The sequence below is a fragment of the Zonotrichia albicollis genome, chromosome 5 (genome assembly GCF_047830755.1).
Source record: "Zonotrichia albicollis isolate bZonAlb1 chromosome 5, bZonAlb1.hap1, whole genome shotgun sequence".
Taxonomy (NCBI): Eukaryota; Metazoa; Chordata; class Aves; order Passeriformes; family Passerellidae; genus Zonotrichia; species Zonotrichia albicollis.
In genome coordinates this window covers 44,729,970-44,753,081 of record NC_133823.1, presented here as the reverse complement: position 1 = coordinate 44,753,081, position 23,112 = coordinate 44,729,970, and the positions used below count along the sequence as shown (strand labels likewise).

At 36.6% G+C, this 23,112-nt stretch overlaps 1 protein-coding gene across 3 annotated transcripts in view; it reads right to left on the bottom strand.

The window, feature by feature from the left end:
• Positions 1 to 2,654: 2,654 nt before the first annotated feature.
• GABRA2 (gamma-aminobutyric acid type A receptor subunit alpha2) overlaps positions 2,655 to 23,112 on the bottom strand; it is a 65,233-nt gene continuing 44,775 nt past the window's right edge. For all 3 annotated transcript variants that reach the window (XM_074541548.1, XM_005490047.4, XM_074541549.1), the window contains 3 exons: positions 22,189 to 22,341; positions 14,006 to 14,208; positions 2,655 to 9,918 (listed from right to left, as the gene is read on the bottom strand). In XM_074541548.1, the coding sequence (XP_074397649.1) occupies positions 9,610 to 9,918; positions 14,006 to 14,208; positions 22,189 to 22,341 (665 nt within the window). In that variant the 3' untranslated portion in view covers positions 2,655 to 9,609. The remainder of the gene's footprint in view (positions 9,919 to 14,005; positions 14,209 to 22,188; positions 22,342 to 23,112) is intronic.

Sequence of the window (23,112 nt, the reverse complement as noted above, 5' to 3'; positions counted from 1 at the left end):
TTTTTCAACTCTTTTTTTGGAGTTTTTTTAAATACTGTGTCTTAGTGTGAGGTGTGAAGTTACCATTGGTAACTGCCAGAGTTGTCAGACGGATCTAGTCTTTGATATTCCCAGTATCACCTGATCACTGTCTCATTGCTGGACACTTGTTCTAGACTATTAATGCTGTCAGAACTCTTCTATTAAAAATAGAAACATTTACCTTTGTATACAACCTACAGTAAAAAGAGCTGAGCTCTACCTATGATGAAACTTGAAGCATGGTTGACTAAACTCCCATCACTGTCATTTCTGAGAGCACTAACCTGTTTTGTGTCAGGTGGCTGTGGCAGAAAAGAATAACAGAAAGGTGTTTTGAAGGAAAATGTGTTCCATCAGAAATGTTTAAGATAACAATGTCAAGTCACAACTTGAGGGCAATTTTAACTGCTGGTTCCTACTAGCTCCAACATTAACAATTGATTTGGGTGGGTGGGGAGGGAGAGGAGTGCAGGAGTTAAATATGCTGCTCTACAAAAAACAGTAATCTTCATAAAACTGTCACATTCTTTGTATTTGTCACTCATGTCCAGCATTAGCAAAAAGTGATGCTAATCTTTGGAAAGTTGAAAAGACATTAAATTCCTTCCTCTTTAATAACTTATAGCAGGGTCTCAAAAGATCTGCAAAGAACTTGAAAGCAGAGTTGCTTTCAATATTTAAAATGTTATGAATATTCATCTTTCACTTTTACTCTGACTCTATCCACCACAAATGCACAGGACAAAATGTTCAAAATGTTTTCCATGCTGGATCTACTTAAATGGTTCTTTTCTCCCATATGATTTGTCAACTCTGCAAATATTACTCAGGCCCCTGTTTACTTCTTATCCATATATAAAGCACGTTTTTGAAACTAAATCCTTATTCATTACAGTCTGATTTTTGGATTAAGTGTTTCCTGAAAAAAATATACTATATTTTGGACCATTTTCTGCATTGCTGCTAATCCCTCAGGCCTCCATAAATTGCCTTAGGCAAGGACACCTTCCACTAGACCAGGTTACTCAAAGTCCCATCCAACCTGGCTTTGAACACTTCCAGGGAGGGGGCAGCCACCACTTCTTTGGGCAACTTGTGCCAGTTCCTCACTACCCTGAGACTAAAAAATTTCTTCTTAATATCTAATTTAAATCTCTTGTTTTTTAGTTTAAAACCATTTTCCCCTCTCCTATCACTATCTACCCTATCTATGTAAAAATTCCTTCCTCCTCTTTTTAATAAGCCCCCTTTAAGTACTGAAAGGCCACAATGAGGTGTCCCCATAGCCTTCCCTTCTCCAGGCTGAACAACCCAGCTCTCTCAGCCTGTCTTCACGGGATGTGTCCCAGCCCTCTGAGCATCTTTATGGCCTCCTCTGGACCTGCTCTAACACATCTGTGTCTTTCCTGTGCTGAGAACCCCCGACCTGGGCACAGCACTCCAGGTGGGATCTCACCAGGGCAGAGCAGAGAGGAGAATCACCTGCATGGAGCTGCTGCTGCTCCTGCAGCCCAGGATGGGCTTGGCCTTCTGGGCTGTGAGTGCACACTGATGGGTCACGGCCATATTTTCATCCATGAGAACCCCCAAGCCCTTCTCTGCCAATGTCTTGTCAATGGCATCTTCTCTCAGTCTGGACTCGTGTCTGGAACTGCCCCAACCCAGGTGCAGCTTATTGCACCTGGACTTGCTGAACCTCATGAGGTTCATTTCCCAAGTGTGTCCAGGTCCCCTGAATGGCATCCCTTACTTCTACTGTGTCACCTGCACTGCTCAGCTTTGCGTCAGATGGTGCATGGATCTCATTGTCTGTGTTCTCGATAAAGATATTGAAGAGCATCAGTCCCAAAACAGCACCCTGAGGGTCACCTCTTGTCACTGGTCTCCACCTGGACATTGAGCCATTTGCCACAACTCTCTGTCTGTGTCCATCCAGCCAGTTCCTTACCCATCATGTCGTCCACGTCTCAAATACATGTCTCTAATTTGGAAGGAAGGATGTCATGCTCTTCATCATCCATGAAGAACATTGATGTGTTTCTTGTGAGAACATGTGACTTTACAGGAAAAGAAAGGATCATCCCAGAAAAATCTACAGCTTTTCCACTGAAAGATTTGGAATCAGAATGCTCATTTTCAAGCACAAAAACTCCAAAACAAAACCAAAAACAAATCCAAACCCACACCTTACTAACAGAATAGTCTTCTGTTTGTTTCTAAGTGAGCTTTGTTACCCCATATACTCCCACTGATGAATTAAGCTCTCTGGCAGGAGGTTTCTTCTGCTCCACATCATTTGGTTGTTAGTGTATACCCAGCAGCAACATGTTTTATAACCTTCAGAAAATATGAAACATTGCCATTTGTAATATGAATCCATGAGGGTATTCTCATTATATAAAGAGGAAATCTGTTAAACTCTCACCAAGCTGAGGAATATTTTCTTTCCAATATATTGTTTGTTTCCTTTGGGAAATACTGTCTTTAATAAAAAAGCACCTTTGTAGAGGCTGTAATGGGTTGTTTAAAAACAAGAAAATGAAAAACCCACACACAAGTCCTAAGAGAGAAGATGTGAAGGGAATTAAATATTTCTGCTGTCAAAGCATTAAAAACAAAAATACGAAATGTGCTATATTTAAATTAACTTTAATAAGAAGTACAAAAAGATAATGTTAAGCAATATTTTGCATGTGGTTAATAAATATTCTTCAACAGCAAGCAGTGACACATTCAAACATAAATCCAGTTATTTCTTTTACATTTTAGAAAAGTAACGATTTTCCCAGTTAAAACAAGGTCACAAATTACAGAATATTATAATCTTCTTTAATTATTTATAACTATGAAACCTACTAAATAAGTAAACTGTCACCCAGAAGATTTTATATGACATTGATGTTCAAGGTTAAGTATACTTACATTTATCATGCAGTTTCTTATTGTGCATATTTGATTGGTGTTTAATTTCAAAATTATTGGTTTAATTCTTCCCATTCCCATATTTCTTTTTAATATACTGGGAGTGCCTATTTTCCAAGTCCTATACATTTTCACACCTAAGTGACTCACTAAATTAGATGTGTCATACAATGCATAAATGTTTTCTGACTCCAGCCCAGCTGAGAAATTGCAAACCATGTATGAATCAGAGACCACTTTGTTTTTACTATTTTTTTTAATCAAGTAAAAAACATTTAGTGTAATCACTTTCATTCAAATTAAAGTGCCTTCAAATGTTTTCTAATAAAGTGACTATTTGGAGGGGAGAAGGTGAAGGGGTGCAGTTTAGGAACTGATATTTTAACAGTTTATAGATACGGTGCATATGTATTCTAACAGATGTAAAGTACTACATTGCATTCCGTGCTATTGCTAAGCTACAGTAGCCTATAAACTGATAAATTCAGCCAAAATGAACATCTAATAAAGAATATCAAAAGCAGTTGATCAAAGCAATATCTTGTTCCATTCGCTATTTCCATCCATCCTCAACAACGTGGTTTGATGGATAAAGTATAGGAAAGCAAATATAACACTTCAACCTGTTGAAGCTCACCCCTTTTAATATCAGATGAATGAAAGCACTCCTTGCAATCATCAAAAACCTTGAATGCATAAGGACACACTCCAGAACACCTTATCAAGTAAAGTATTCACATTATGTAAATAATTTGAAAGCAAAATAGAACTTTTAAATTATCCAACAATAAAAATATAATCATATATATTTATGTAGACTCCAACACTAGAGGAAGAGTATACATTATCTTGCATATTTTAAAGTATCCTCAAAATTCCTTTTTGTTAGTGCTATCACCTCATCCTAACTTACAGCACTTTCATAATATTCTTAAAAGGTATTGATAAATATCAAGGAAAAAACAGACAAAGCTCTGTATTCCAGGATGGTTGACACTTTTTTTAAGGGCTTTAAGGGCTATTTTCATGGATTTGAGAACAGACAACCCATATCCAAAGGAGAGCCCAGGTATAGTTAGGTGTACTCCTCTTCTGGAAAAGTCCTTACTGACTTCACTGATAGAGATAAATATGATGAGGATGTAGATTAGTTTTATTTTAATTTCAGTGCAAATTTTGCCCTGATCTCCATCAGAGATGTCAAGCCCTCAAAATTTATCCTCTTCCAGTAAGATATAATCACAGACCCCAAAAACATGAGTTAAGAGATTCACCTAGAAAGATTTGAATCTAAAAAATTAAGTGGTTTCAAGAAGAGAGAAAGAAAACATTTTATGCAATTAACATATGCCAGGCATTGTAACAAAGTTTTGATTCTTTTCCTTCTACTGCTAAAGACCTAAAGTCCCTCACTGATTCTCAGATGACTGTAATTAATAATTGGATTTAGAAAATAATTTAAAGTTCTATTGTTTCAGGAAGTTTGGGTCATCTACAGAAATGAGGTGGAGGTTTCTTTGACTGAAATGAAAAAAAAAAAGAGATATTAAAGGGATGTAACCAGAATTTATATTGTGCACTAAGAACATTCTAGCAGGAGGTTCACTGGTGCTGGGATGAGATGGAAGGAATCCTAACACTGTTTTATAAAGAACCATTCATTTTACTCAAGGCAGAAGGGCAATCTGACTTTTACACAAATTCACATAATTATTTTAGCATTTGTGTAAGACAAAAACTTTATATGTGATATGAAATTATTCCACATTCGGAGAGTCTGTTTAGGTATGTTTAGATATTTCTACAATTGTAGAAATGCGTTTTTTAAATGAAGCCATTTAACTTACTGGGTTTATTTTAAAATGTTTTCTTCCTCTACTTTAAAACTCATTGCATGGGTTTAAAAATTTTAGCATTATGTGTCTGCACATAATCGGGCACAGATGATGATAGCTTCATTTCCACACTGAAATAATCTTTCATGCAAATTTGTTAGGAGTGGTAATGTTCAGCAGCATAGACTTCATCTGTTTTGTGAAGGCCATGGCAAAACCCATGCACTACTATGCCTTCAGAAAAGGAATGAGAGGTATGGAGGATTAGTGCTGACTCTCTGTGCTTAAGTGAAAGCCATGCTTTTTAAGAAAACAAAGTGTAGAATTAACAAAATTCTACCTAATTTCTGAAGCTTCTTTTCTCCTTGCACCCAATATGTTCCAATCAGCAGGAGACACACAGTATTGCATGGTTGCTTTCACAAAGCAGTCACTAGAGGCCTCTCGCTTTCAAAGGCACAACTCGTGTCCCTCAAGTTCAGTAGAATTATACAAGTATTTTCATTTTATGTACTCTAGAAGTTACTGTCCACAACTCACATGTGGCAGTGAAGGCTCAGAACTGAAGCTGAAACAAAAATACACATTACCTCCCTCAGCGACTTCCTCCTCAGTTATCTCACATTCCAGTGCCATGGTAACAAAGCCATTTGTGTGCTCTCTTTTCTCCTTTCCTCCCCCATACATCCCTACCTCCTCCCTGCTGCTTCTGGTTGATTTCATGCAGACATTTTTTTGGTCTCTTTTGAAAAGTTTCATCACCCTGTATGTTATCTGTAACCACTGGGAAGGGAAGGGAAGGGAAGGGAAGGGAAGGGAAGGGAAGGGAAGGGAAGGGAAGGGAAGGGAAGGGAAGGGAAGGGAAGGGAAGGGAAGGGAAGGGAAGGGAAGGGAAGGGAAGGGAAGGGAAGGGAAGGGAAGGGAAGGGAAGGGAAGGGAAGGGAAGGGAAGGCTCCTGTTCAGTCTCTAGATGCTCTTTCCTGTGACTATATGGGCAAATTGGCTCCTTAATTTAGAATAGTGTTCGGTGGTATGAGTGGTCTGCCAAACTAAAGCTCATATCTCAGAATGCCTACCATAATATTTTTTTATAAGATGCTCAACAATGCAGCAGCTACAAGTTGAATTAGCTCACATACGACAGGTGGAGGTAATTTAATTGGCCACAGCATAATTGAGAATTTTCTACTCTTCTGTCATGAAGTCTCCAGCAGACAACTCTGGCTGATAAACTGTGCTGATCTCTACTTTTCATGCTGATTTATAAATTACTGTTAAATTACCTGACACATGCATCCAGAAATATGTGCCGCAGTGCTATAGTGGAAGCCTACTTCATAAACCTCATTTAGAATTACTGTAACTCCAATCTAACTTTACCACAGTGTTTTATCTTTGTATTTATTTTATTAATTTATTAAATCACAAAATATGATACACTGACCCAAGAATAATAGGAGAAGTAGGTTAGATTAATATGCCAACCAAAAAATTCACTGTCAGATTCCATGTGCAAGTCCTTGAGAAGTGACTTGCATTTTCTCACTCATACTCCCCACTTTAAGTATTTAAGACCTGCAAGATTTACTCAAATTATAGGAAACCTCTCCATATTTGGCACATAGATTTGTGACATCAGCTTTAAAATCCCAGACACAGATTCTATGGTAAATGAAATGACACAGATTCCTTCTAAAGGAAAGTAAGGCCTAACTGTTGTATTCTCGTATTCCTTGCACAATGCTCCCATTCACTTAAATCTTTACATTTATATTCACCTATCCAGTTGGCAGTCTTAAAAATTTGCAACTTATGTGTACTTAGCTGGGCCACTGTAAATGTTTCAGCAGTGAAACAGTAAAGCATACCCCTTCTTTCCATAGAAGGAGATTGCTTTAACGTTTACCAATTTACTAAATTTTCTGGAGCGTGCCCATTTAAAAGTGTTGTGATGCCCACAATAACTGCATGTATATATTTAAAATGTTTTGGGGTTTTTTTACTGAGTTTATATAGTATGCCTACTTTGCTATATAAGTGGGCAATAAATGTAACTTTACCATGTGACAAACACCTGGTTTTTCTACTGACTCAAGCAAGTGTAGAGAAAAGGGTCAGTGGATGAATAAATAGTTGTACCTAATGAAAGTGGTAGCAGCAGGGCTGACTAGCATGAGACAGCATTGGGCTTCTTGTGCAAACTGAAGATGGGCTTTTTGCATGCAGCAAACTCCACCTGAGTTACCCAGGTGGTATTTTCCAGAGAAGTCTTGCTGGAGAAGACTTTACCATTAAAAGCCTTTGAGGAGGTCCCATTCTTGGATAAGGGTGCAAGAGCCTTCCTTATCAGGTAATTCAACATGACTGAGCACACTCACATTTGGCATGGGGAGACTTCTGACTATACAGTGTCGTGCATGGAGAAATATACAACAGTTTCAACACTGTGAAGGGTTTGAGTACCTGGGATGTAGCCAAGGGTGAAACACAACCCTCTGTTTCTCACACCCCAGTCTTGAGAGGTTTGCAGAGTCCCTAGATCAGAGTCCCTAGATAAGAACAGAAGGTAAGAACTCTCACTAGGTCACAGGAAGGAGACCGCAGCCACAGAAAACATAATCGAGCTATTCAAGTTCAAGAGCATTTTAGGAGGGGCCTCCATTAAACTATACAGTCAGAGCCCTTTGCCAAAAACAGAGCTAAAAGTGAAGGGATTTTTCTACAGTCCTAATATTTACAATTATTTGTACATATGTACATATTTATATATTTATTCATACTTGGACAACGGGATGTTCAAGGGAAAAATTTTAATTTACAAATGAAACATTTTAAAAATGTATGCTTATACCATGAAAAAACCCTTTTTTTTATTGCTTGCCTTCTAGCCTTTTGTTCATAATCACACTATTGCACACATCTCCATGTTACATGGAAGATCTACATTTACATATAAATATATATGAAAATAAGGATATTTTTCTTTTAATGTTCTGAGTAAAGTGCTCATTTTTAAGCTACTGTTGATGAGAAAGGTTTAGTCTGACAGTTTAATTAGAGGGAATTCAAGGGATACACACCTTGTCCATGCTTCTCCCCTTCTTTTATAACCTACTAAATGTCTTTATTTTACTGATGTCAACTCTGTCTTAACTATTAATTCTATTTATAATATGCATTTGTGACCTTGGCATCTATACTGTCACACAAAGTACAAAACAGAATCACATCAAAAGCAAAGAAAAAGCAAGAAAATAAAACAGCAAAAGAAAGCAGTGTTTCTCTTTGTTGTTTTTAGCACACCTCCATGTCTTAAGATACTCTTTTATTTGATTTTAGAAATATTTGTACAACTTTTTTTAAACTCTGAACATATCTATTTTATGCACTATACTCAAGTTACTGTACAAAACTGCAATAAATGACACTATACGACTACATATGTCTCTACTAGAAGACATCATCATAAAGGTGTTTCTTTTTTAAAGGTCAACTAATAACTGCTAATGTATGTGTGAATCAAAATATTTTTGATTGGCCAAGTATACTAAAGTCTAAATACAGTACACAGTTATTATTTATTCTATGATTTACCAGGCCTTTAGGGGCATAAAGAATCTTTGCAAAGGCTCAGAAGAAAAACAATTTTACTGATAGTATTAAATGTTCTTATAAAATTGCCAATGGCAGATCCAATTTTGTTATATTTGTGTGTATGAAATACAGTTGATGCCTACTGATGATGCATGACCTTTTATTAAAAAAATAACATTCAAATCTTAGCAAAATCATTTCTAGTATACAAAGTTGTTGTAAAGTTATGTCAGCGAAATGTAAAGTTGCAATTTACAAAAGCAGCAGTAAATTTTATTATATGGACATATTCCTGAACTTAAATCATGGTTCTTGTTTCCCTTGAAAACAGTGCTTCCTGGGACAAATACAGGTAAATATTGTAATGGCAGGATTTAGGAAAACATTAAGCAAAGAAAAAAATTATACTATATTACTGATAAACTTAAACCTGAAAAATTTCTGCGTGATTCTAGAAACCTGAAAATAATTCAATTAAGAAAAAAATCAAAAATTATAATTTTAAAAAATCCAGCTTTGCTGAACCAGACAATCCAGCTTAGTAATATCAAATAAATAAACACTGAAAAAATAAGTATCTCACTAGCAGAAGTTGGTTGATATTGAATTTGATTTACCCTTTTCCCTGAAATCAATTAGATGTATTTATTAACAACTTCAAAGAGGACAGAAGTAAGAAACTTGTGGATTTTGCCATACAGTAGAGTGTTTACTACCTCCTTAATCTAACTTGTATCCAGAATGTTTTGAAGAGCAGAACTCTACGATCTCCGTACTCTGTTATGTACATGGGTACTGCTATTGTATGAAACGATTACACCTTTTTAAAAAAATCACTTTTTTTAAATGACAGTTTCTTTCACTAAAGTAGAATTAGTTACTTTATAGAAAAATATTTTAACTTTAAATTAAAAAAATACTGCTCCTAAATAATTATGTAGGATCACATCTTCATCTCATTGTACGGAGAGAATATAATTCTGTATATTTGAATCCTAGTTTAACAGAAGTCCCCTGGGTTTAACTTTTAAAGAGCTGGCTGTATTTGCCATGGGTGCTATCTGTTTACAGACCCATGAATTAACGCTGTGCCCCTCCTTTGGAGACACACAGACAAGACATTTATATACACACTGTACAGAATGGTTCACAGATTAGCAGTTATTAGTCGGACTGTACATAGCGAACAACCTATCTGATTAGAATGATGCTTGAAGTCCTCAGTGCAAGTCAGCTTTTAGGTTGATGGTGCAAAGCCAAGTAAGACGGGCTCCCTGTTTAAATATGTAGCCCAGTACACTAAATTAAAAGTACCAAATAAGACTGGAAACACTATTCTAGACATTCTGTCAATTTTGCTAACACTGTTGAATGTCTTCTTTGCTTCTTGTGGCTTCGCTTCTGGTTTTGCCTTGTTGGGTTCTGCAGTTGTAGCACTCTTGGAGATGGTTGGTAGCACTGAGTCCTTGGTAATATTTGGAGCATAGTTGGCAACAGCCACTGCATAGGCATTGTTTTTCTTAATGACAGATGCTTTTTCTTTTTTCTATTGAAAGACAGCAGGAAGTTAAATATTTCATGTGTATTTGCCAGAATAGACTTAATAAAACATAATTTCAAAAGTAAAAGAAACAAGTGAGCATAGTAAAATAAATGCCATGCCAATAAATTCATATATAAAGAAAGACATTTCCAGTCTATCCAAAAAGAAGGTTGAGGTGACATAAGATTGCTCTTGCACCATCAAATGCCCTACTGAAGTTATGTGAGGAAGTCTCTGTTACTATGACTGTAAGCACAACTGGAGAAGCATTGCCCTTTCTGTAGTGGCTTTGCATCGGTCTCCTTACAGCAGAATTGCAAATTCCTTACAATGTTTTCTGTGAAGATTACTTGTCATGGTAGTAAAATTAAAATTAGGCAACTTTTCTCACATAAAACTAGCATGACTATCATCTGGGCATATCATAACACACCACTAATAAATACATGAATTTCAGTTAAGGGTTTACATTTTTTAGAGACTCTGGAGAAATGTGTTTACACACATATATACATAGACACACATATAGAGAGGTCAGTAAGAGATTGCAATTAAGTGAGAGAAGGAATCCAGACTGAGAGTTTTGGAACTGAGCTGAGATTTAGAACTCTAGAACTATTTCTGTTTTTCATAAATTATTGGTTAAAAAAATGCATAACAATGATGAAAACAGGACTAAGAACATAAAAAAACAGCAGAAGATAAGGATAGTGGGATGGAATTAATTTAATGAAGCTCAGAAAAGGGCAATTTAAGTCCTGGACCTGGGGAGAAATAAGCAATGCACCAGTGCAGGTTGAGGCTAATGGGTTTGAAAGATGTTTTGTAGAAAAAGCCCAGGGGGTCTGGGTGGCCACCAAGTTGAACACAAGCCAGCAGTGAGCCCTCACAGAAACAAAGGCCAGCAGCCTCCTGGGCTGCATCACAGAGCGCTGCCAGCCAGCCAAGGGAAGTGATCATTCCCCTTGACTCAGCTCTGGTGAGCCACATCTGGAGCGCTGGATCCAGCTCTGTGCTTCCCAGCTCAAGAGAGACATGGAGATAATGAAACTAGTCTAGTCAAGGACCACAGAGATGATTTAAAGCCTGAAGCATCTGAAATACAAAAGTCCAAGAGAGCTGGGGCTGTTTAGCCTGGAAAAGAGAAGGCTCAGGGGAAGTCTTGTCAATGTATGCAAGTATGTGAGAATAAAGATTAGACTTTCCCCAGTGAAATACAGTTGAAGGACAAGAAGCAATGAGCACAAAATTAAATACAGAATATTCCACTTAAGTATTAAAAAACCTTCCATTTTTATTATGAGCTTGACCTAGCGCTGGCAGAGGTTACCTAGAGAGGTTGTGGAATCTTCATCTTTGAAGATATTAAAAAAATATCTGGACAATGACCCTGAGCAACCATCCCTAGCTGACCCTGCTTGCACTAGGGGAGATAAATGCAATGATCTCCAGAGGTCAATTCCAACTTCACCAGTTCTGTGTTGTTATGGGACGGTGTATGCTTTCAAAGGGCGAAAGTTCAGCCAAGGGCATGTCACTGGAGAGTCCATGTGGACACATGGGCACAGGGATGTATAGGGAATGAATACAGGCTTGGGGTTTTAGACCAATACATAGGTTCACAGACTGATTCTGCAATCAGACTGTAATGCTGTAAATTAATCCAATGCTTTGCAACTATCTCAGACTAAGGAATTTCTAATAAGAATTCCTACAAGAAAGAATGGAAGGCAGTTTCTCAGGAAGCAATCTATATTATTTACATGTATATAAATATAACATATATCATTTATATATAAAACAATACAATAATACAATATAATTTAAAATATATGTACGCAATTTAGAGACAAGCAAATAAATATTAGATTTAGTCTGTCTCTTCCACAAAATACAGAATTAGGCAGATGAAAAAATAGCTAACTTCTGGATCATATAAGAAATCATCAGTTGTGTTGGTTTGTTTTGATTTTTAATCTGATGGATGTGACACAGGTAACGGAATTCTTGTGACATTTCTCATATAAGTGCATTTCAGTTTTTTTACTCCCACTGGGAGGCATCTATTCCATTTCCAATTATTGGTTTTAAATTACATCCAATTTGATATTTATCTGGGCCATCTAAAAATCTTGCTAAGGTCTTCATGGTTGGATGTTGTGCCTATAATATCTTGTCTTAGGAGATGGTGTCACATAAAAAGAGAATCTGAGAACCAGCTGGGAATTCAGCATTGTTCCTTATCGACTGACATGTGAGAAATAATTGATCAAATATGTAGCTTTTTCCTGCACTTGCCTGCCTGTGAGGCAAATTCCCTGTCAACAGCACTTAGAGAAGAATTTCCATATAATGTGTACACAGACAACTGTCACTGAGGAAACATATTTCATTTTAATTAGTGAAAAGTATTGCATTTTAATTAGTGAAAAGTAAGCCTGGCTTTAGGTGTACAGATATCTTCAGCTAAAATAAGCAAATTGCTAAATCAAATTCTTCTATATTACCAAATTTAATTCATCTCTAAGTCCTTCCTTTCAGACACAATTAGTGTGTTTTAAAAGGTATCTGTACTATCATTAATGAGACCTGCATAATAAAGCTGAACCATACTTTTGTGTGAGAAACTATGACTATGTTAAAAGCTTATCTTTTTGTTAAGTTAGTTTGAAGAAAGAGGAGAACTGGACACATGGATGGTATATAAATCTTAAAAGTAGTGGATGCTATTGTCACTTCTAGGGAAGGAATACTGGCTAGCTTTTAAAGAGCTGCCACTCCTAAGATCATGAGACAACACTTGTACTTTAAAGGAATAACCAAAGGATGATCAGAGAGTTTATAAGGACTCCCTACATTATTACAATTGCAATATTACTACCATTATTGTAATACTGGCAATAACTGGCACACAGGGCAATGTGCCAGTCTGAAAAGCTTCACTCAAGATATGCTGATAAACTCGCCCTGATTTACTTCTAGCAGGAGGTAACAGATCCTGAAGTTATGGATAACACATGCCCTTCCAGAAGTCACAGGAAATGATGAAGAATGAACATTTCTTCTAATTCTCCTTTACTATTGACTGAACATTTTGCTTCTTTATGAATTGCGTCTTTATGCATGCTTCTTTATGCATTCAAAATGATGAGAAATCAGTTAATGAAACCTGCTCCACACTTACTAGAATCATTTAGGAAGCAAATAAAATTCTATCCTATTTTAGGAAGGATCACAGAAGTCTGTGTATTTTTCAGAATAAATCTGTTTTCATTGGTAAAATCAAGGACTACAATATGAAAAAAGGATAAAATATATTAAGTCAGTCAAAATGAGTGAGCTTTAATAATTGTTCTGTGTTACTACAATTCTAAACTGCAAATACAAAAATCACTAGCTCATTCTGTTTATGAAATGAGAAATTCCATCCGGTCAAAACTTCATGCTATCACAGCTACACCATTATAAAGACCAGAAAATTAAGGCATGACTCTGTTTCTGTGTACTCAAAGCATCAACACATCATAGGTGAAGAATTTTGTACATCTGCTATCTAAAATGGTTTTAAAATTAATGTCTAGCTATCATTAGCAGTAAATTTCTGAATACTGGAAATGTTCAGAAGTTCTAGATTTTGTTATTCATAGTACTTACATATATAGATATTAATTTGCTTTTCTAAACCTTACATACCATGAGTAATTATTAATGATTACCAAATTAATATACATTATATATTTCTGGGTTTTCTTCCTTTTATTTCCAGCTCAACTGAATAAAAAATACAAAGAGTGATCCGCCAATATAATCTGGATTAAATTTTATGAATAACCAGATAAACGGTTGTATCTGAGGAGTCAAAAAACAAGACAGGCAGTTCCCAAAAGATAATGTTCTTGATAACCAAATCTGGATTAATGAGACCAAATGAGTTAGCATAAGGGCAGAAATATTCCTGTTCAGGACAGAAAATACGTGTACATTCTTTTGATGTAAAGCTTTTTTTTGTTATACAGCAAAATATCATAACAATATATTAGAGCTGGTTTAGGTAATTGACTGGAAAGAGAACAATTTCCTTAGGACTTACCTTATCGTTCACTACACTTTTTCCATCCCAGGCCCATCCTCGTTTTGTGAAATAATTTACAGTTGCAAATTCAATTAATGCAGAGAATACAAATGCATAGCAAACAGCAATAAACCAATCCATAGCTGTTGCATATGCTACTTTGGGGAGTGAATTTCGAGCACTGATGCTCAGTGTTGTCATTGTCAACACAGTTGTTACTCCTGCAGGGGGATACAAAAATAGAACATCAACAATTTCACTTGGATTTTGAATGTTAGCAAAAATAAACCAAAAAATACCATGGTATTCTTTTGAAACACAATGGATTTTTTTTTTCTAAGTTGGTGATAAACATTGGTAGAATTGTATCAAATGTTGTATCTGGATTTTCCTTTGAAGCAATTTCAGTTCAATTTCCTGTCTAAACTTTCCTTTTTAGATGAGTTGATGATTTTACTCACAGAAAATAATTTTTCTTAACTTGTCAGGGCAGGATAGGTTATTGTAACTAACAAAATTAATAATTTCTTCACAGATTCATAATATTTAGCAACATTAGAGCAATAATGATTAATAGGTTAATGTTTGCTAGCTGACTTCTCTGCAATGGATGCAGGTTTGGCGCCCATATTTACTGAAATAACCAAACAAATACACTTTTTAAATGAGAATTTTTTTTCTTTAAAGTTGCTGTCTTACTTACCGTTCAGTGACATACTCAAAGACATAAACAGTGTAAGTTCTCATTCAGGTAACATGGACTGTATTCTAGAACAGCACTGATTTGAAGTCACAGATTATTGTAACTGTATTATGTGTCAGAAAACAGGAGTTGGTGATACAGGAAGGCTGTGCATTCACTGTGCAGTTACTAAAAGAACTTTGCAGTACTTTTTACATAATAAGGATCCAGTTAAAAAAAAAAAATCCCTCCCAAAAGAATCAGGAAGAAGATACATGGAAGGAAAGGAAGAGAAGAACTTTTGTCTGAGTCAGATTTAGCGAGCAGAAATCCATAGCCATAAATACAGTCTCCATTCCTTAAGTAAATCAGTTCTCCCACCTCAGGCTGAATCACACGCAGACAAGTCAAACTATTCCCTTTGTGGCACACCATTAAGCAGGTCTGCAGAATTAAAGGCACCACAAAGTGATGTACTCAGCACAGATCAGCAAACCTACACTCCACTATGACAGCAAAGGAGATGCCATGACAGAAATATTAGTAACAGCACATCACAGCTTCAACAAATACACACTCATAAAACTGGTGTAGGAGGCTTCCCAAGAGAAAGTAAAGTGACTCTCCCTAAGCCAGACCTTCTGCTGTCAGCAATCTGTCACCTGGGTTCTGGAGGATCAACAGAGCTCTGATTTTCCTTCTGCTACAAGAAAAGAAGCAATTTTAACCACTGTGTGAAAGACAAGAGAGGCAGCAATTGCATCTACTGAGACCTCTTCAGACTCCACAATTTTCATCCCTCCAGTAAAGATTCTCCATCTCTGAAGGTGCCACAAAGGGTGGCAGAGCAAAGCTAAGTGGACTCAGCCTCAGTGCCTTCAAAGGTCTGTGCAGCAGGGAAAACAACACACAGAAGCATCCTGCTGAGTCACACAGGAGACTCCTTAGCAAACATAAACCTCTAATTGCTGTTTTTCAGCCTCCATAAATTAAAGAAGTGGATGGCCTGGAATCAGCCATGACACTGTTGGCATCTACTACGCTATACAATGAAAAGGAAGCAGCTATCACACGGAACAGTACAAAAATCTGTAGAAAAAATATATTTTTATTATTAATTCTAAGTAAAGAACTTAGTCTCTCCTAATGCTTACAGAACATATGGCTTAATTAATTTCAGCACCTCAGGGAAAAGAGAGCCTATCTTACATCTAAAATTTTCACATGTAAATTTTAACACTGGTCCTGAGCTGCAGATAAACCATTATAATTATACAGAGATTCAGTAAAGTGAGTGTTTCTTAGATATAAGGTGACCTTATCCACATGTAAATATATACAGTTGCTAAGGTATTATTCAGTTTAAATCCCACTTTATAGAGTAAATTAATCTTCTGGAAACCACATTGACTTCTTCAGAAATCTGATTTAAGATTTACTGCTGACCTTTCCTAGTCCCAGTTAAAACATTGTGAATTTATATCTTGTTACCACATGCTACCACTTGACAATTTCTCTAAAAAGTTCAGCAAGTTACACCACTTTGTGACCCAAATGCTAATCAAGCAGCACACTGTCAGACCATTGCCAACACATTTTCATTTTATTCCTTCACTCTATAAATTCAGTGATGTTCAAGCTACCACAGTCATTTAACCTGAATTGAATGGGAAAAAATTGGACAGAAAATTTCATCTTAATATATGTCAGTTTAGGATTCTCTAGTCCTTTCAAATTGCTATTATTCTTCAGAGAAAAGACAGATGATTTTGCACATTATAGTTAATTTGAAAAATCAGTTTTATCAAGTCTTCTTTATGAAAAAGGACTGAATGGAAATAACCTGCCTTCTTGCCACGGCTAAACCTGAGAGGACTGAAAAGTTATTAATGTGGAAGAACACAGTCAACTTGAAAAAACAAAACTCATTTATTTCCTAAAGGTTTAACTTAAAACCTCACAAAACCCATACACTGATCAGAACAAAACTTTTCATCATTGCTCATCTAATTCATAACACTAGTGAACTAAAATTGGTATAAAATTAGCAAGTAGATTGTAGCCCCTACAATGAAGTGGTCAAAAAACATTTAAAAGGCTATGTAAAGACTGCATGACATCTCACTATGATGCAGAAAAACCAGTTTATATACAGGGCAAGAACTCTCTTCTATAGCCCAGCACCCAGCAGATGTGGCAAGTGAACTGATGCCAGAAGAAAGAGTCACGTATTATTTTGTAAGGACCATGAGCAGTCATCAGTTTCGCTTTGAAAAAGATCGAAAAAAATAAACCATCCAACCACATTTTTCTCCAAAGAAGACCAAGCATTTTTACTTAACAGTAAACATCCTTACAAGGTTTGTTCTCAGCAGTGCATGCCTACAAAGCTAAATATCTTCTGTCACTACAGGTTTATCTATTACAGCCAAGACTGGAGCTATTCGATTGCCTGGGATTTTTTTTTTTTAATGGTGCTGCTTTTGAAACAGCATTTGCTTACTGGAGAGAGAAAATCCATCTCCAGAGCTGCAAATTCAACACTTTTCACTGGCACTAAACTTATATCTCTGGAAAGTAGCAGTTCTGTTTGCTTATAACAGTGGAAGAGGCAATCTGAAAAGCTAGAAATGTCTAACTAGAAACAGAGAGTGGAAATTGGAGGAGTTAACACATATACAATAAAGTTAAAATCTGTCAATATAACTACTTTATGCCCACATTTATTAGTTACACATAATGGTTGAAGAACATATCACAAAAGGATTGATAAATCACTTTTTTTTTTTAATTTAGGAAATTAATTTCCTTATTCTATTTTTTTAACAGCAATTGCAAATGTGTTTTGGTAATTAGATATCCAACCTGGTGTCCAAAACCCAAAGAGATTCATAAATACAAATAACGGCAGAAAGGAAAGATTGTTGACCATTTCAGAGATACAGATTACCACTTCATTTTATCACTCCAAGACCAAATAGAAGTGTAAACAAAAGTTTAAAAATTCTGTATCTAGCATGATATTAAAGCATTGCACCATAACATTTCAGTACACAGGATGCTGTTTGCTTTTATTTACTCAATGTATATGTGTTAGAAGGGAATGCAATACAAAAGGAGTGTACTTTTTTGCTCAAACACCAGCAGGAAAATCTGAACAACCATTGAGAGAACGATTACAGAAAATAGCTCATCACTCTGTCTACCCTTTTCACTAAAATAACAACAACGACCAGCCTTTTTAAATAGCTTGGGAGACAAGAACTATAACAAAATCTATTTCCAGAAAAGTTGAATTCAATCATTTGGGTAAGCTACGTATCCATATGGTGAAGTTGGTACCATGCTGCTTCACTGTATCAATACTGAGCAATGGAACACAATTTCCCATTGAGCAACAGACAAGTTTATTCCCAAAGCCAAATGGCAAATGCTATTTACCCCAACTCCAGGAAAACTGCATGCAATTATGCCACCCCTGGAATATGAACTAGTGACTTCACACACAACTAAGTTGAGGAGACATACTGGTTTGTTTGTAACCAGCTCAGTCTCTTACTAAGGGCTAGTTTTCCACTACCCACTGCCTATCACTATATAATTATATCTACATTAAGCAGAAATTCCCAATTAAGAAATTATAAACAGAAATGTGTGAGTGGTGGGATATCTCTAAATGCACAAAAGATAATCTGCAGCATGTGGAAGGAGAGAAAAATAAAGACACTTGAGATTTTTTTTCAATGAAATGGGAAAATGTACTTTGTATTTATAAAATTGCTCAAAAGGACGTGTCTTTATTATTCAATTCCCATGTAAAAATAACCAGAGAACAAATCTTCAAAGTTCTCCAAGAACTTTTCTTGGGTTCCTCTTTCTGTAGTGTCACAATTAAAAAGCTACTTTGGGTTTGCATGGCAAGGTTTTGGTAGCAGGGCCTGCAGTGGTGGCTTCTGTGAGAAGCTGCCAGGATCTTCCCCCATGCCTGAGAGATCCAAAGCCAGCCAGCTCCAAGAGGGACCTACAACTGCTGGCCAAGGCCAAGCCCAAGGGCAACACTGCCAGTGCCTCTAGGATGACATATTTAAGATGGAGAAAAAATTATATTGAGCAGACACAAGTGCAGGCAGAGAAGACAAGCGAGAACATGAGACAGAAACACCTCTGCAGACACCCAGGTCAGTGGAGAGGGAGAGGGAGGAGGTGCTCTGGCACCAGAGATGAGATCCCCCTTCAGCCTGCGGTAAAAGCCATGGGGAAGCAGCCATGCCCCTGCAGCCCACAGAGAGGTCCATGTGGGAGCAGAGATCGACCTCCAGCCCACGGTGGCCCCCCAAAAGAACAGCTGAATGCCTGGAGGAGGCTGTGACACCATGGAAATCTGGGCTGGAGCAGGCTTCCAGCAGGACCTGTGGCTCCACAGGGGACCCATGCTGGAGCACTCTGCTCCTGAAGGACTGCACCCCATGGAAAGAACCCACATCAAGAACAAGTAAAAACAGACACAGGAACTCAGAGCAACAATAAAATTATCACAGTGAACTGACAAAAGAACATAGCTAAGTGAATTTAAATAGAATAAACAATAAGACTAATTTTTGTTCTTTCTTGCTTCAGTTAACAAAGATTATATACCTAACTACATTTATTTTATCATTCTCATTGATACTCCATGTGAATTAAAGGATAGATAACTGTAGAACTAAGAAAACTAATTTCTGATTTGTCACCTGCATCTAATGCTGCTATTCAAACACGTGATGCTTCTAAGTGCTATGACCCATTAAAACAAAGCAAGAATCCAATAAGCTGCACAAGATTAGTTTTGCTAATATTGTTGACACTAAATGCATGACAATAAACACATTAGTAAATGAAACAGATTGTAATCTTGCACTAAATGAAGGCATTATGAACCAGTCCTATTTTCTTTCATTAGGAATGCAATCAGATTTATCTCCTAGAGAAAACACATTCAAGACTTATTTAATCAACGATGACGAAACTTTCTTCTTCCAATAATTTAAAGCAAAGTTGAAGCAATATAGCAATATTAAATAGATGCCATAAAGAAAGGGGATTAAAGAGCTCAGCTATAAAACAAGCCTCATTATACCAACCCCTAATGTTGGCCTAGAACTTGAAACTACATTGAAAGAGAATAAAAAGGGAGAAGAAAAGTAACTTCTTTCACCCATGAAATAATACATGCTAGGAGGTGCTTTGAATAACTTGAAGCTATGTTTCATTGAAAGGAATAGTATTCCTGTAGTAGGTCCTTAGCTCTCAAGAAGGTCATTGAAATAAATTTGTTATTGATTTTCAAAAACACTTTTTCAGACTCATAATTTCTGTTTAATTATATTTTAAAATTGATATATTTGATATAAAATGCAAAAATGGGTATCTAACAAGTTTTTATACTCCATATAAAAACTGAAAATTAGGTATGATCAATAAAATCTAAAGGAATACCCCCTAAACTTTTTATATTATCTGCTGAATGTAGCTCATTTCATTAATGTGACTGCAGCATGAGCTTCTCTTGTCACTGGATGAGGCCTACTCCAAAGTATCACCCAGATGAAACCTTGAGTGTACCAGCCCAGCTCCAACTGACAAGAATATTTCCGTACGCTCAAAAACTACTAAAGAGCTACAGAGGAACTTTGTTATGAAACTCTGACTAACTGCACATTTTTGTAACTCAGGCAAGAGACCAGGGGGTATCAGAAATCCCAGTGACAACTGCTGCCAGTAGGAATGGAGAAAGCCTGGGAGATCCACTTGGGGCTCTGCATTTAGGGAGCCCATTGGCTCAATCTCATCTAGAGTGCCAAAGAATGCTATGAAATAGCTCCTCGGGGAAAATCCAACCCAAACCAATGAAAAAGGCTATGCCTGAGGAGCAAATGCTGCATGCTAGGGCTGAGGTTTCTCCAAAAGGCAGAGCCTGGATGTGTCTTGTTTCCCTGGGTTAAGGGTGCCCGGAGGGGACAGAGCCCTTACTGGCATACAGGGTGCATGTCTGTGTGGAAGGAATAAAATACTAGCGTAAAACTGCCATGTCTGCAATAAACTCATTGTTTTTAGTAAAGAGATTTCAGGTTTGGTGTCGCTGAGTGGTGTGATTCTGTTCCTGTGGCCCTCCTGTGCACTTCCCTCAAGACTGAATCAGCCCTGAAGCAGGACACTTCATTATCCATGTTACACTAAACCCCAGGAGAGCAAAGCAGCAGCCTGCCATGCAGATACTACTTATTTTTAAAAAAATATATAAATTAAACAGAAAATAAATCAATAATATAGAACAGGTGTGCAGGAAGGGACACATTTCAGGAAAATTATCCCAGGGTCTTGTTATGCATGGAGTGCCTTGTTAACAGTGACATAGTAACAGAAAGAGCATTTTAGGAAAAGCAGATGTGAGACTTTTTTTTGGAGAGACCAGTGACACTGTCTTATATGTATTGGAGTGGATACAGAAAAGGGCAAAGATGGAGATATAGAAGGATTTGACAGTGTACTTGCGAGGCTGGAAAACAGGAGTGTACATTTTCATAATCAAAATAGATAAATTCACAGAAGATTTTGAAGACAAAGAATCTGTCTGATAGCTGCCTGGAAAACCATGGTAGAATTCTGGTCCCACTGAAACCACTGAACCACTTCATCTGACTTCTGTAAGGCTCATATTCAAACCTGCAATTTTCACAGTGCTTTGTGTGGCATGTTTTCTACCAGGAGAGACAGTAAATGCTTTGTTGTGCATCATATTTAATATGCATTTGAGTTTGGCCTATTTTTTGAAGAGTACACGGTGCTCACTGATGACTAAGCATACCATTTTATGCAGCATTTTTGATGGGTGATTTCACACAGAAAATAATTTTATTTTGCTAATCTCTTTTTCTTTAAAAGCAAACAAACTAAATGAACTTTGCTTTGCAAATAGGAAAGACGTTACTTTGAGAAACACCATCTTATTGCTCTGCTGATCCTGCCTCACAGTAATCTCCAATTTGAATTAGCAAAAAAGTGTTGCCCAAACCCCCAGAATAGGGTTTCTTTAAAAGAACTTCAGCTTGAAATTTTAACACAAATAATTCAACAAATTCAAATTTAATTTGCCTAATTTAAAAATAAATTTAGAAATTTGCTTATCTACCAAGTACCATAATACTTGGATAATACCAAGGTAAGCAGGATATTTCAGAAAATAATCTAAGTTTACTAAATTTACTTTTTAAATACAAACATGAATATCTTTTTCTATTCTGTGATTTTTTTTTCCTCTTAAGACTCAAGGATATGAGGACAGTTTGCTTGTATGTACTAATTTCCAAGACCTTTGGGATTCTCAGGAGATGTGTAAGCTGCAGTTGAAAGCTGTTTGGACTAGAAATCATATCACATTCTACAAACACTTTAACTTGAATGAAAAAGCCCTTTGATTCAGAAGTACTTTCTAGCATCTTCAGCTACTGCAAACAGAGCTACTGCTACTCAGTATACTCACCAAAGACTGTCCTGGCAGGTACAGATTCTCTGTTCAGCCAGAATGACACTTGAGACAGAATGACAGTCATGATACAGGGGAGGTAAGTCTGAATGACAAAATAACCAATTTTTCTCTTCAAGTGAAAATGAGCCGTCATTACTGTATATTCACCTACATGCCACAAACAAACAAAAAAAAAAAAAAGGTTATCATCTTAAGAAAATCTATTTCCTCAGTCCTAGAACATTTGCTATATTTATGTGAAACAAATGTTCTAGGGTTATATTGTACCCAAGGTATTTTGTAATAGAATTCATCCTGTAGAATGTAAGAAAGATTTTGAGTACAGCTATTTCTTATTCCCACTGTGTTCCATGAAAGATGAGTGTCAAGGAACTTCCAGGAACTTTTGTATGCACTGAGAAGTACTTCAGCCTTGAAGTCTTCTGCTTATAAGCAACTCTCTGCATTCACAGAACAGCTCTCTGAGAATTTATTCAGGCTTTGAAAGAAGTCATGGAGGTCCTGGCCTGGCACATGCAGGAAAACAGTCTAGAGTCTAGTAGAATAGTCCAGAGTTTCATGTCAAAACCATGATGGAAGGGAAACATAGCGGAAACCTCTCTGCTTTGCCATTTAATAGAAAAAATCTATGAAATGAATCCATGAAAAAATGAAATCCATGAAATTTAACAAATATCCCAACCCTGGGTTACAAATGTTAGAATTAAACATGAAGCTCCAGAGCTCCAGAGATCTAGCATTTTTACAAATAGTTACTGAGGGCAATTTCACCTCTGCTATCACCAGCTAATTATAATGAGAAAGAATCGGTGAAGTGCTGTTTTGTGTTACTTGCACAGTACATGCCTAATAGATCCCATTTTGCAACATTCTTTTTCAGAAGCCTGTAACACCACCTGGAATATAGTTTTCACAGCC